This window comes from Leuciscus leuciscus (assembly GCF_965113295.1).
Source record: "Leuciscus leuciscus genome assembly, chromosome: 16".
In the NCBI taxonomy this organism is placed as follows: domain Eukaryota; kingdom Metazoa; phylum Chordata; class Actinopteri; order Cypriniformes; family Leuciscidae; genus Leuciscus; species Leuciscus leuciscus.
The window spans coordinates 26445525-26460110 of NC_138740.1; the positions used below are offsets into that span (position 1 = coordinate 26445525).

Below are 14586 nucleotides of genomic sequence, written 5' to 3' on the forward strand. Positions count from 1 at the left end.
GTTTTCCTCCATTTGCAATGTTATTGGCAAAAGTATTACGGTTTTTGAAAAGTCATGTGATCTGATAAAAATCAATTTTCATTTGATCTATACTGAACAGTGCTTTTTTGTCAACATTTAGCATGCAAACACTGATGAAAACAACAAAAAGTTTTCAATCTTTCATCCATATATATATATATATGAAGCAATGTACGGCTGTGCTGCCCCAATGTGGACACATATATACATTACATTACGTGTAATACAAACTCAAATGAGTTTCAAAACATTTCTGCTAAACATGCAAAATGAACAAATAAATGAAAAATATTAACTCAAATACAAGGCAGGAAACTACTGTGGCACCCCAGATTAAATATGACAAGTAATATTTTGGGGGGGAAAAAACACCATGAAGCAGCAGGTGTTCATATACAGGAGGTTTTATTCAACATTTTGTGTATAAACATAGGCCGCAAATGCCTTCCAAACGTTTCAGTCTGCAGAATTCATTATCTATTTGTACAGTCCTATAACCAGAACATTAAGATATTAGCAATAATAAATAGTGACAAAAACCTTAAGAGGAAAAGGGGAGAGCATCCATAGCCTGTCCCAGTGGCTGTCCAGCATGTCTTCATGTGTTTAAAGGCAAGATTTCAAAATAAATCATCAGAACATTACAATGGATGACACAGATGGACCCCTTGCAGTGCTTTCATGACCAATCATTTCAAAACTGTTATACTTCGTGGATACAAATAAATCTGTTTCTTGCATAATGCAATATCAGACTGCAGAGAGTGTGATGTTTATAGACGTTTCTCTCTGTGTGTGATACAATCTCATTACGTTGAGAAGAAATGATCACATTAGTCTTTAAACGTGGTGCAGTGCAAAGAAATTGCTTCTCAAATATCATGCGCTGTATCACTCCCATTGAACTGGAGCATATGTCCAATATTTCTAACCCAGTAACATTCAACAATCTAAATAAGCACATTAAATAAGCAATTAACACAACTGGAATGCTTTGAATCACCTAATGCCTTCTGATAGCAACAGATCACAGTTTATGAGTTTAAGAGTTTCATTTTACAAGAAGAAAATCGGGGAAATCTCTAGAAGGAACCACGTGTGATGCTGTAAAATGATGATTATTAATATCTTGTATGCTGAATTCAGTTCGGACAGGTGCAAGATACAGGAAATGTACATTTAGTGCCGACAATCAGAGAATAGGACAGATGAGATAATGGGAACGCACCTTTACTGGACACGATAACGGAAAAAGACGGTGGATTAACAGAAATTCCTTTTCGATTGCAAAACCCCTTTTTGTATATATGACACAGACTTCAAAAATCCTTCTACAGTAGCCAGAATTTGGTTTAACATTACAACTCAAACACACAAACAAACAACACTTATCAAACTTAAAAAAAACAAACATAAAAAACACTTTTAAATCAAAAAACATGCCTGCATGTTAAATAAATGTAACTAAAGCACCTTTAACTGAAATAATAATTAAGAGCACTCATTTTTACTGATATAATTAACAGAAATGCTATAAAGACAGAATACCTGTACTGTTCCTGTACTGCATCGTTCTTGGCGTCCATTATTAACCCTTCCTTCATTAAACCATCTGACAGGACTCAAGGATAACAGTTTGTGCTATATACAGCATTGTGTTCTTACCTTCAAAGGGATAGTTCACCCAAAAATGAAAATTCTGTCATCATTTACTCACCCTCAAGTTGTTTCAAACCTGAATGAGTTTCTTTCTTCTGTTGAACATGGAGATATTTTGAAGAATGTGTAACCAAACAGTTGATGGTCCCAATAGACTTCCAGAGTATTTTTTTCCCCATACTATGGAAGTCAATGATTTAAAAAAATCCAACTGTTTGGTTACACAAATTCTTCAAATACACACATTCACTCATTCATATCTTCTTATATGTTCAACAGAAGAAAGAGACTTTGGAACAACTTGATGGTGAGTAAATGATGACAGGATTAAAATTTTCGGGTGAACTATCCCTTTAATGTCTTACGATGAGACAGAGAGGCACAGCTGTATGGTTCTCAGCGAACATAAACCACAGTGTGCTGTGAAGCCAAAGCACGCTAAAAACCTCTGTGTTTGGTCATCTCTCAACACTAGATATACGGCAGGGGAAACGCTAGTATTGTGTGCTTTCCTCAGAGCATCTTCAAATCCTGAACGGATTCAAAAAGAAAGGAAAGTTAAGAGGGTATGTAAGGAATCTACAGTACTTCATTACACAGATAAGTTAGCGATAAATGTAGACATACTCTGAAATGACAGTGATGTTGATATCTGTCCCCAAATAAATAATCATAATTATTCTATATGTATTACATAAAAACTTAGAATAAAGAAAAATATATTGACCCTTTTGGTTATGTACTTAGAAATTTATGAAGGTTTATCTCTCTACCAAAATATGAGGGAAAAGATCTAAACTACAAAAGCATAATGAAACACAATGTTTTTAAACACACTCATGAATCCTTAAATATTGCTTGATAGAGATGTATGGGTCCAAAAAAAAAAAAAAAAAGGAAAAAAAAAAGAGAGGAAAATTAAATAATAACGAGATTTTACTCAGATTAATCTATTTTTCAGATTGTTTCTTGATGTTCTTAAATTAGAATCACATCAACACTGACAAAAACTGAACCAAACACCATCGTCTACACAGAAATCCTATTAAATTAAGTCCTTTAAATGATTGACGAACACTGAGAGAAGCTAGTCATTTGACTCTTAAAGAGTCTGCAATAAGAACTACGTTGAACTCCCATGTAATTTTCTATCACATAAAAGGATTTGGAGCTGGATACTGAATTGTAGCAGCACAGAAATAGCATCAGTGACCAGTGGGGACAGACAAAATGAGGACAAACATAAAGCCAGAAGAGACAGAATTCACTGTCACCAGCTGATATGAATGACCGTTAGAGGCCCACATACAGGACACAAGAGCGTGCTCAGCGATCTGAAGAGTTACAGAATGCGGAGCGAAGGTGCTGAACGGACACTGATGTTCAGAGAAACAGGCGGTTTACATGGAGGGTTCAGTAATATTCAAGATGTGCTCCGAGTAAGTAGAGTTCTTCAATGTTTAAAAGGGCTGAGGTGCCCCCTAGTGGCGGCAGCTAGAAAATGCGCGAAAGGCGAAGCACTCCTGCTTTTGCCCAGAAGGACGTAGCTCTTGTGCATTCCAGTGTCCATTACCTAGTGGGTGGACATATTCGCTTGCTCTCTTTCCCACTGGTGTAAAACTTACAATGAGAATAAGCACTCCTTTAGACCTCTGTGGAAAACAGGATACTCTGTCTCTTACTGTCTGGCGTCGGGATGGTCTCCAGCTGAAGGAAATACAACAGAACTTGCACCTACAGAACCAAAAAAGACAGAGCATTTCAGGAGACGTGTAACTGATAAAAAAACAAGTACATACTGTAAATGTGTTTCCCATTGCTTTCACAAACAGAGACACGTTTAAATCATTTTCTGTGGTAGATGCCAACATGTTCATAGACGTTAAAGGCACACTATGCAAGATTTGTACTTTAATATAACAGCTTTGAAATTATTTTGATGGTAAACAAACTCATAGTAGGGCAAATCGAAGGGGGGGGGGGGGACGCAGCTGGCAAAACCAGCAATGCAGGTTTGAGAGGTGGCACCCCAACAAATCTTGCTTTTACGGCAAGACGTCACATACATCAACAACATATGAAGCAGCCTCTATGGAAGACACTAGCACGCATTTCAGACGTGAATCATGGCAGAGTTGATGAAGAACACGAAGAAAGCGAGGTCAAAAGAGTGCAGAGACGGCTCTGAGTGAGTGGTATTTACGACAGTAACGTTAAATACAAGTACTCCACAGCGACTCTAGGGGTCGCTGTTTGAGAAAAACGGAAACTGCATAGTGTGCCTTAAAATTGTAAATAGTCAATCATGGTTTTCTTTGTGGTTTCACTCTGAGCATACCTGTGACATGACTTCCAGCGACCAGCTGTCCCCCATCGTGATAGGCTGTGTGGGGTTAGTGGGGATCTTGCTGTCCTTCTCAGAGGGTCGTAGCAGGGTCGGGCCAAACACGGTGGCCAGATTGTGAAGAGACATCTTGTTTACACTCTCCTTTTCGGCAATCCTAAAAAAAAAAAGAGGAAGAGCAGAAAGTGAAGAAGGAGAGAGGATTAGAGTAAAAAAGCATCTGGATGACCTGTCAAGAACATGTTCAAGACATATTTCACCATAAAATGTGAAAAGATTCAATTCTATTCTATTCTATTAGGGAAACTGAAACTTACTTTAGACCAATTAAGATTGTTTTGCATTGTGCAATTATTTTCATGACAATCACATTTCTCCTTCCAATTCCCAAAAATGTATTAATACAATTAATTATTACTATATTATTTTTAACAATATTTTTAATACAATATTTGTTGTATTGAACTAAAATATATATATTAATAATTTTTTTGCATTATGGAAATGAGAATTTGAGGGGGAAATGTGCTTAATTATCATGGAAGTGTACATTACATTTCCCTATGCAAAATATAATTTATTTATGCAAAATATTTATTTATATATATATAGATATTTTCTCTTTTGGAATTGGGATGAAATTTGACCTAGATATGTTCATGGTGAGATTCACCCAACTAAATATTTTGCCTATGAAGCTAGCAGCACTCCAAGAAGGATCATGTGATGTAAACAAGCAGAACGTGCTCCGGAAACAATGTTTTTATTAACCAATCATAGCCTTAACACCATCTCCAATCCTACCCCTACAATCATCCAGCTTTGATTTTTTAAATTTTTATATGAATGTTCCAGAAACAATTGATGCTGATCCAGGAACCTGTTGTTAAGCCTCTGAAAACATTGTGAAAGTCAATTCAATCTTGTCTACCTCTTGAGATGATCCAGCAGGAAGAGGAAGGTGACAAGGTTGGGCTCTGGTAGAGACAGCAGGAGGTTCAGCATACAGCTCTCCTTAGCTACGCTGTCTGAGAGAGCTGCAGAGTAACAAGGACATAATCAATATAGTTCTACCTTTAAGAAGCCAAGCCTGCTCAATACTTGGCATTGTGTTTTGTAAGTAAAAACAAATGACGAACCAATGCCTCCTGCAAAGTTAGGGTACAGCTCGTCGGTGAACAGAGGCTCAGGAAGCTCCCTGAAGTAGAGCTTCAGCGTTCCGGCAATGGCATTCACATCCATCTCACTCATCATTACTGACACATCTTTATTATCTGTTACAGAGAGAGAAAAAGAGAGAAATCAGCAACTAAATTTGGCTGACAAAATATATATCTGTCATTGCTCCATGTAACAAAACACGGCGTGATGTACCCTGATCTTTAAAGAGAAGGAACTGGATGAAATATTCTGAATGATATTAATCCATAATCTGACTTGTGATGCAGCCTGGAATTAAACCACACTAGGCCCTATCATACACCCAGCGCAATGCAGTGCCAAGTACGACGCAATCGTTTTTTGCTAGTTTCAGCCCGACGCAGTTGTTCAAATAGCAAATGCATTTGCGCCTATTTATGCGCCCATGGGCGTGCCGGTCTGAAAACGAGGTGTGTTCAGGTGCATTGTTGGCACGTTGCTATTTTGAGGCAACTGAAATAGACTGCGCCATTGACCAACTGAAACCTGGTCTAAAGTCAATGGCGCAGTATTTTTTTGTTATTTAAAGAGCGCATTCGTTTTGTGTGCCTATAGAGACAGAGCGCAACGTGTCATAATCTGAAGACCACGCCCACCAAGGGGGAAAACAAACCAACTGTCTCCATTGACTTTGCATTGCGAGAGGCTGCCTCCTTGTCATTTCTTGCTTCTAAGAAAAGACAGAATAATGCCTAAAAGCTGCTATGTGACAAGGTGTACAGCAAACAAGCTAAGAAACCCAGAAATAAGTTTTCATAAGCTGTCGACCCCAAAAAACGAGCGTTTGAGGACATAAAAGTGGATACAGGCTGGAACGAATGGGTAAATTGTGGGATCCTGACACTCAGTATGCACTAAAAATACACTACGTGTGCAGTAAGTTAAACATTTGGTCACTGGTGAGCCAAATATCCAAATGTCAGTTTTATATATTATATTTCTGTAAGATAAACTATCCTGTGTTGCCGATTACGGTCTCCTCCAGCGGACGTACGTTAGTTCTCAGAGTAATGAGACACGTGACGCTCTGTCTCAACTGCCTGTATCCACTTTTATGTCCTTAAACACTCGTTTTTTGGGGTCGAGAGCTAATAAAAACGTATTTCTGGGTTTTTTAGCTTCTTTGCTGTACACCTTGTCACACAGCAGCTTTTAGGCATTTTCTGTCTTTTGTTAGAAGCAAGGAATGACAAGGAGGCAGCCTCTCGCAATGCAAAGTCAATGGGGACGGTTGGTTTGTTTTCCCCCTGGGTGTGGGCGTGGCCTAAATACGCTCTGTCTCTATAGGCGGGTCCACAACGCGCGTACACTCTGCTTATTACACACACAGGGACGCGCAGCAGCACACAAACTAGCCAAATATTAAAAATAAAAGGATTACAATGTAAAAGATTAATATTGTGTACATAAAGATATGGTGGAATCCTGCTTGTCCCGTAGATGGTCTGTTTGCGCACTTTTACCTCACGCACGAGCAGATCCGTTTCCTCTCTGGAGACGCATTGTCTTCACGCTTGCAAATTCCATCATGTAGCCTAAATAGCTAATCCGTCAAGGCACGAGCGCAACTGGCTTTTAAAGGGAATGGGAGATGAGACTCTGGTTGGTTTATTTTTACGTTATGCCCAAAACACACCCATTACTCATTAAGAGAATAGGGACAACCCTTTTAGACCATGCGGCGTAAGTGCCGACCATTTTTCCCGTCGTTAAACTAGCAAAAGTGGATTCGGACACGCCCTAAGTGCACTTGCGCCCTGCGCATTAGACCATGCACTTTGATCGTTAAAATAGGGCCCACTATGTTGTTCATCTGGCCAGGGGAGAACTGGCCCCCCGACTGAGCCTGGTTTCTCCCAAGTTTTTTTTCCTCCATTTTCTTTCACCAATGGAGTTTGGATTCCATGCCACTGTTGCCTTTTGGCTTGCTTAGTTGAGGACACTTAATATTCAGCAATTTTACTGACTTGAATGCACTGACACTTTTGGATAAGAGCTGAAAAGAGCTGGATGATGAAATCACTGTTTTCCACTCATTCCATAATTGATGAACCAAACTAAATCAACACTGAACTGATTTTAACTGAATAATGACTGTTTACTATCGTCTTTTTAGAGCTGCTTTTGAGCAGAATTGAATTATGTTTGCATCATTGTATCATTATTTTCCTGTTCACCACTGTAAAGCTGCTTTGAAACAATCTGTATTGCATAAAGTGCTATACAAATAAAGGTGAAATGAAATGGTCACTCACTGGTGTCAAATGCAGTTTTGAGCGCTTGGATGTCAGTGGCCACTCCTGAGACACGGTAGATGCCCACTTCCTCCATTCCTCTTCTTTCGATCTCCTCTAGACACTGTCTGACTATGTAGGGCACTTTAGAGCGCTCCCGTCTGAGACAAGAAATAATACATACAAACATCACAAGACCAGCCATTTGATTTTAATGATGATGGACAGAAACAAGGGCAACACTTTTTTTTTACATTCAGCAAAAACAAGATATGCAAACATTTTGACATTACTCTTTGGGTTCGCATATATATATATATTTTTTTTTTGCAGCCGTTACTGCAGTCTTGATCCTTCTTATCATTTTACCATGGTGATTTGGTGCCCAAGATACATTTCATATTACTATAAATGTTGAAAACAGTTGTGCTGCTTAATAGTTGAAAGCCTATGTTCACTGTACATTTTCATTGTATGGAAAAGAGTAAAATAATGCTATTTCTGTTCAACAGAACAAACAAAGATTTGCAATGACATGAGGGTGCGTAAATGTCAAAATGTATTATTGGATGAATTATCTCTTTAATGCTTTACATTAATCAGCGGTAGGTGCTGCTTATGTAGAGACTTTTAGTGCGCATGTTAGGGTCTAAGTATCTGTGCTGGTGTTGTCATGTTGTCTTTAAAGCATTAATTGGTTCTGCCCTTAACCCCATTAGGAAGCTCATTACAGACAATCCTCATTACTGTCAATCAAATCAGACCATAAACACGGCACAGAAAAAGGCAGTTCTATGAAGCCAATCATTTTCTGTATATTCTAATTTCCTTTGCCACAGTGAATGCCTAAACATGCAAAAAATAGCATCAAAATGTGTGTGCTTTAAGCTCCTTTTTGTAAAAAGGACCAAATTATTTTCTAGTGTATGTCTAATCCTCGTGTAAAATGTGTGCTGACTCACTTTGTCACTGAGGAGATATTTACTCCAAACACACCCAAGGGCTTCCGTGAGGGCATTCTCTTCAGGCTGAACTCCCGGCTGGTGAACTTCATGGATATTTTCACCTCAATCTTCAGAAAAAGGTGTATATTTAGTAATTATAGAGATGGATGGTAGGATTACAGCAGAGGAGCAGATGTGGATATACTCACCCCATTCATAGGGATAACTGTTCTCTGCCAGTCTTTACCCTGGAGCATCTGAGGATCCAACTGGATAAGAAACAGAAAAAGTAAAATACAATGGGATTTCCAATATGAACTCTGAGGGCTCTGATGATCTAGAGGGCTTTTGGATTGGCTACACGTGTGTCTTTATCTGTTAATTACACCACAGATGTTATGAAGGGCCTGAAGTGATGTGAACATTTTTCATAATACCAGTTCTCCTCATACAGCAGTTTTGCACATCACCAGCCAATTTCCATGATCCCTCTAAGCAAACGTGGGGCCATCTGGAGTGGGCCAAATTCAGCATGTTCCTTTCCCTCATCCTGGCCTAATCTCCATATGGTCTCGTGTAAGGCCTGATCCTGCACTGCTATCTAATCTCATCATCTCAGTCATTACAACCTGCCTGTCAACAGGGCAGGGAGAGAGAGTGAGAACTGGGGCTTAGCCCGGCCAAACACCAGTGCCAACTAAGGCCATTAGAGCTCCAATGGCTAACAAAACCCCACCCACACATAATAATTTATATATAAATAAATATATATATATATATATGAGAATGCTGACATGAATGGCAATCTTGAAAGTTATAATATTAACTTTCGTACATTTTGACTTATGGCTTGAAAAATATTAATATTAATAATAATGGATAGAATAATATTATCATTATTTCGGCTTGAAAAATATTTTTTTAACGTTTATTTTTATTTGTTATTATCCAGATTATATAAGAAGCCAGAGTAGATGTCAATAGTAATATCATCTCTTGTGGTTCATATTCTCATTTCCAAGTTAACCAAAATTTCAATACATTTTAAATAAAATATTGTATTCATGATAAACAAACAGTGGCGGGGGGGGGGGGGTCATTAAAACTGATTGACAGGTAACATGGATTTCTTTCAACATCAAAGTGCAATATATAATACATATAATACAATTTTGTTTTTGTTGTTTTTTTACAAATATTTTATGTAGTCTCTCAATATAAGGCTATAAAAATGCATGCATTCTAATTATAAAATAAATTAAAACAAATTTTTTTTCCAAATATTTTAGATGAAGGACACTGCTAATGACTGCTTACACATTTACCCATATACAACTGTTAAACTGCTTATTATGATTGAATACAGTTCCCTTTTGACAAACAACAAGCTGTAATTTTTCCTCTTTTTACCTTTCTTCTGTGCAGGACATTCTGTACACGGCACCATAACCCTGTTCCTTTGCCTGCCAGGGCAGTTTGCGTGGAAATGTCTACCTCTACACCCTCCACCAGCCCCACATCACAGTCCTTGAAGGGTGGAGAGCAGCTCCTGCCCTCCTCAGCCAGCCCTACCACCGCATCTTCACTCATCTCCATCCCATCTACGACTGTGTAGAAACTGAGCAGAGATCTTCAGCTGGAACTGGAAATCCCTTAGGATGTGGTGTAATATGGACCTTGAGGATCATCCTTAAGGGTTATATTTGTTCTTAAAAGATCCATAGCTGCAATTCAACAATGAGCTATTGTCGTCCACTCAAATAACTCAGAAGGTCTACAATATCAGATAAAGTGTTTCAGTAGCTCTTTTAACAACAAAAAATCCTCAGTCTGGTGCAAGTGTTGAGCTACAGAGATCCAATTACTCACTGCACTGCAAATGCATCAAGATTCTTCAAGAGTCCCCAAATCTACTGCTGTTCACTGAAGGATCTATTTTCCTTTTATTTCATTCTTTACTGTCTCGACACTCGACACTTTCCTTGTGTAAATCTGCATAACTGTATTTTTCTGCACCTCAAGCTCAGAGTAGATGATCCCTTGACTTACCTCAGTCTGAGTAAGCTGCTCTGCCCTGCCCATAAATCCCTCCATAGCCACTGACATCCAGTGCACCAATCAGAGCAGGTTTATACTGCTGCCATGCAGTGTTGTCATCATTAATGTACATGAAATAAATTTCGCTAACTAAAATAAAAGCTAACATTAAAAAAAAACTGAAAAAAAAAGACATTTCATGACTCTAAAACAACAATTAATCAGTTTTTTTTTTTTTTTGGGACACACTCTACTGTATTTTATAAATTATAAACATATTTAAATAATATTAGCAAACACATTAAAAAGCCCTAAAAGGCTAACTAAAATAAAAACTAAATATACTGATGAAACAAGTCTGCTTTCAGAACCACAGATGGATCATAGCACAGCCCACTAATCCCTCCCTCTTCCCCCATGATACACCAACCGACACTTTCAACCAATTGCATCTAAACCTAGACTTTACAAGCAATTTTTTGTAAGGCAAAATAATTTTGTGCTCTTTGTATGACCCCACAAAACTCTCTGGGGAGGGGACTGATAGGTCAGCTGATCTGACGTTGTTTTGGATGTGACATTTTCAGACAGGCCACATGAATTATGGATGATTTGATGCCTTAAAAGGGCAGAGTGAATAACAACCTACCTATTAAAAAGAAGATTAAATGTCTGGAGTATAAAGGCCAGTCCCCATCTGGGACCATGTCTCTCATAAGAGCAGATATACCTTTGACCGGACTCACTGAGTGCCCAGATGGAGGATGACACTTAAATCACAATAGTTTACATGAGAGCCAAACAAATTCATGCCCGCAACGCACCTGTTTAACCAGTAGGAATTTGCCAATTTCATATATAGATGTCAACAACAATATATAGGCTAAATAACTACAAAATAGACACAAACATATTGGTTGACCTCACTAACTAAATAGTGGGAGTGACAAATGACTAGTCGACCATCCATCCAATTTTTGGTTTAAAATGTGTATACCAAAGGCCTGGGTGGTACCAATCAGTGTTTTTGTTGTTAACTAAAACTATCATTTTTGTTAAAAATTACTCGAATTTGACAAAAAAGACAAAAGGACATAAAATTATAAATGAAAACACCAATTATAAAAATAAAAGCTAATTCAAAATATGATTAAATACTTATCAATAAAATAACAATGGCAAAATATTTGCCTGTAGATCATACCGCGATTTGTCCTTTGCCCATAATTCTATCCGTGCTGTCTCCATCATCCCTGTTCATCTTGGCTTTGTTGTAGCTCTTTTCGTAACACAGTAGACGTAATGTGTGGGAGCCCTCCAACTCAATCTCAAACTCCTGAGGCAGAAACAATACAGAAGAACTACATTATCCAGAATATGTGTGTGTGTGTGTGTGTGTATATATATATATATATATATATATATATACACACACACACAACAAATATACAGTATATAACAAATATATGCATACAGTAGCTAAAACTTCGTAATAAAACAACACAGAATGGCAAAATTTTGTTAGAAAAACAGTGTCACTTTTGAACTCAATTCACCAAACAGTGTAAGGGTACCTCTGACTAGATTTAACACCCGCTATGCCTCATTTCCTTTCCTTTTCTCCCCTTTACTTTGGGGGATGGTAATTGCTTTTAATTAAAATATAAAATGTAATTTCATTTTTCATCTTCCACATGGCCTCACTTATGCTACTCTTATTTAAGAATGAAAGCCTCAAGAGCGTATCAGCAGGCAGTTCTTTTCATATCAGTGGTATATAGACAGGGACGGGCATGTGGGATTACCTCATTCCACTTGGGCTCTGTGGTGTATCTGTACACTCTTGTTTTGGCTTTATTCACAAAGATACCAAAGGAGTCCAGCTCTAATGTGCAATACAGATCTGAAGAGAGGAAAAGGAAGAGTTACTGACACTTTAATGTGGTGCTAGGACAGGCTAAGCAAATGTATGAAGAGAAGAATGAAATGTATGAAAAGAAGGAAAAAGACACGTACTTAAGCTCTGTTTAAGTCCAGAGGCAGAATGGACAATTACATTCAGGAATCCATACAGTCCAGTAGGTTCATCCTCTTTAAGTGGAGAAAAAAAGTGGAGAGGACTGTTCAATGCATTTTAAATAAATAAAAAAGAATACAATCATTTTTTATTTATTTTATTTAAACGCAATAGAACAATAATAAATAAAGAAGGGTGTTTTTTTATTTTATATTTTTTTTATTTATTTACATTTTGCACTGAAGAATCATGCACAATAAATCTAGGAACATTTAAAAACAACACAGCTTTGATTTCATGTAGTCTTTAAGACCGGTGCACCTTTCTTACCATCTTTATTGACAGTGAGGGGTAACTGATGGACCGTCTGGAGTTTGACACAAGAGTTGGTGAGCATCTGAAGCTCCATGGATGTCAGGCTGAAGCTCTTAAAGGCTGGAAAATAAGTAAGCATTCAGTTGAGAAAAAAACTAAAAACTATCACCTATTAAAATCCTGATTTCAGTGACAATGACACTCACATTTTTTCTGCTGTTCTCGAATCACTTCCTTCCACTCCGCACGCTCATAGTCCGATGAGATCAGAAATATGTAGCTCTGAAATGCATAACCGACACGGACTGTGAGCATGAGAAGGAACATTGAGAAGGAGTTTGAGGATGAAAATCAGATCCGACAGAAAGGCTGTGAATCACTGGCTCTTACCTTTCCATTGCGGTTCTGCACTCTGAGGGGCATGTTAGGAGAGTTCAGCAGAAGTTGCGATTCCTGTTCTGACAGCTTCTTTTTCAGCCTCTCCATAACCTTTGACCCTTTGTTGGCTCTCTGTTGAGATAGAAGTAAAAGCAATCTTAAAACCTACTATGCCATCAACATTTTAATGCATGTATGCGGCCCAAAAAATGCAGTCTAGATAAGCAAGACAGCTTCCTACAGTCAAATATTCACTAACAATGAAAGGTTTTGGGGTGGTGAGATTTTTCTAATGTGTTTAAAAGAACCAAGGCTCAATGTATTTGATCAAAAATACAGTAAAAACAGTAATATTGTGAAATTGTACTACAATTAAAATAATTGATTTCTGTTTCAATACATTTTAAAGCGTAATTTATTCCTGTGATGGCAAAGCTGAATTTTCAGCATCATTACTTCAGTCTTCAGTGTCACATGATCATTCAGAAATCTTTGTAATATGCTAGTTTGATTCTCAAAAAAACGAATTAATATACAGTCAGATCTGTTAAGTCTGAGAAGACTAGCACAAATGTTTATATTTACTATTTTTCTAATTGCATAAAAACTGATAACAAATTATACATGACAATTTGAGTGAAAAGTTGCCTAAAATATCCTGTACCCTCTCTCTCTGGATCTCACTCCTCAGGGATGAGATCTTGATCTTAATGGCATCCAGCTCTTCATCAGGGGCCTGCGGGATAGGCAGGGGCTCTGACTCTTCCGCTGTTTGGAAGGTGAGATCCGAGAAAGGAACGTACCACTTAGAGTCATACTGCTGGCTCTTCCTGCAGACAGACAGCATGAGGGGAAGAAGGGGTGATGGGGGAAATCATTTAATATTCAGGCAAAAATACATCCTAGAATTTGATTATAGAGCATGGATGGTGGTGCAGACTGGGCCCACAAATCTTAAGAGTCACAATGTTAGGCTCATATTGTGAAAATAACAAGAGTATCAACAACACCTATATGGTAATTGTGAGCTGAATTTCATAAAAATAGGAAGGGAGTGAGTAGACAGAATTATGGAAAGATAGAAATGAATAGAGAAGGAGATTTTCCTTACCCTCCAATCTGTTTCTTCAATTTGGCACAGAGAAGGAGGTCAGTAAAGAGAAAAACATGGCGTAGTTTCCGGGCCCCTTCCACAAGTTCCACCATAAAGCTGTCCTTCAACAGCTGACGGTTCTGACATACAGAAAAATAAAACAGGCACATTTTAATTAAACAAAATAAATACAATTAATTAAATAAAATATATGTGTGTGTGTGTGTATATATATATGTATATATGTATATATATATATATTATATATATATATATATATAAAGATTTCTATAGCGGTTATATACATACATACATACATACACACACACACAAAGTCACATGAT

General features: G+C 37.7%; 1 protein-coding gene across 1 annotated transcript in view; it reads right to left on the bottom strand.

Annotated features, from left to right (window-relative positions):
* Positions 1-409: 409 nt before the first annotated feature.
* Positions 410-14586, bottom strand: part of bcr (BCR activator of RhoGEF and GTPase) — a 69215-nt gene continuing 55038 nt past the window's right edge. Inside the window, exons 9-23 of the mRNA XM_082141168.1 lie at positions 14261-14382; positions 13814-13979; positions 13162-13281; positions 12978-13053; positions 12787-12891; positions 12456-12530; positions 12245-12342; positions 11644-11775; positions 8612-8671; positions 8421-8530; positions 7480-7619; positions 5164-5298; positions 4956-5061; positions 4019-4181; positions 410-3414 (exon numbers count right to left, since the gene is read on the bottom strand). Of these exons, the coding sequence (XP_081997294.1) occupies positions 3325-3414; positions 4019-4181; positions 4956-5061; positions 5164-5298; positions 7480-7619; positions 8421-8530; positions 8612-8671; positions 11644-11775; positions 12245-12342; positions 12456-12530; positions 12787-12891; positions 12978-13053; positions 13162-13281; positions 13814-13979; positions 14261-14382 (1698 nt within the window). The 3' untranslated portion in view covers positions 410-3324. The remainder of the gene's footprint in view (positions 3415-4018; positions 4182-4955; positions 5062-5163; positions 5299-7479; positions 7620-8420; positions 8531-8611; positions 8672-11643; positions 11776-12244; positions 12343-12455; positions 12531-12786; positions 12892-12977; positions 13054-13161; positions 13282-13813; positions 13980-14260; positions 14383-14586) is intronic.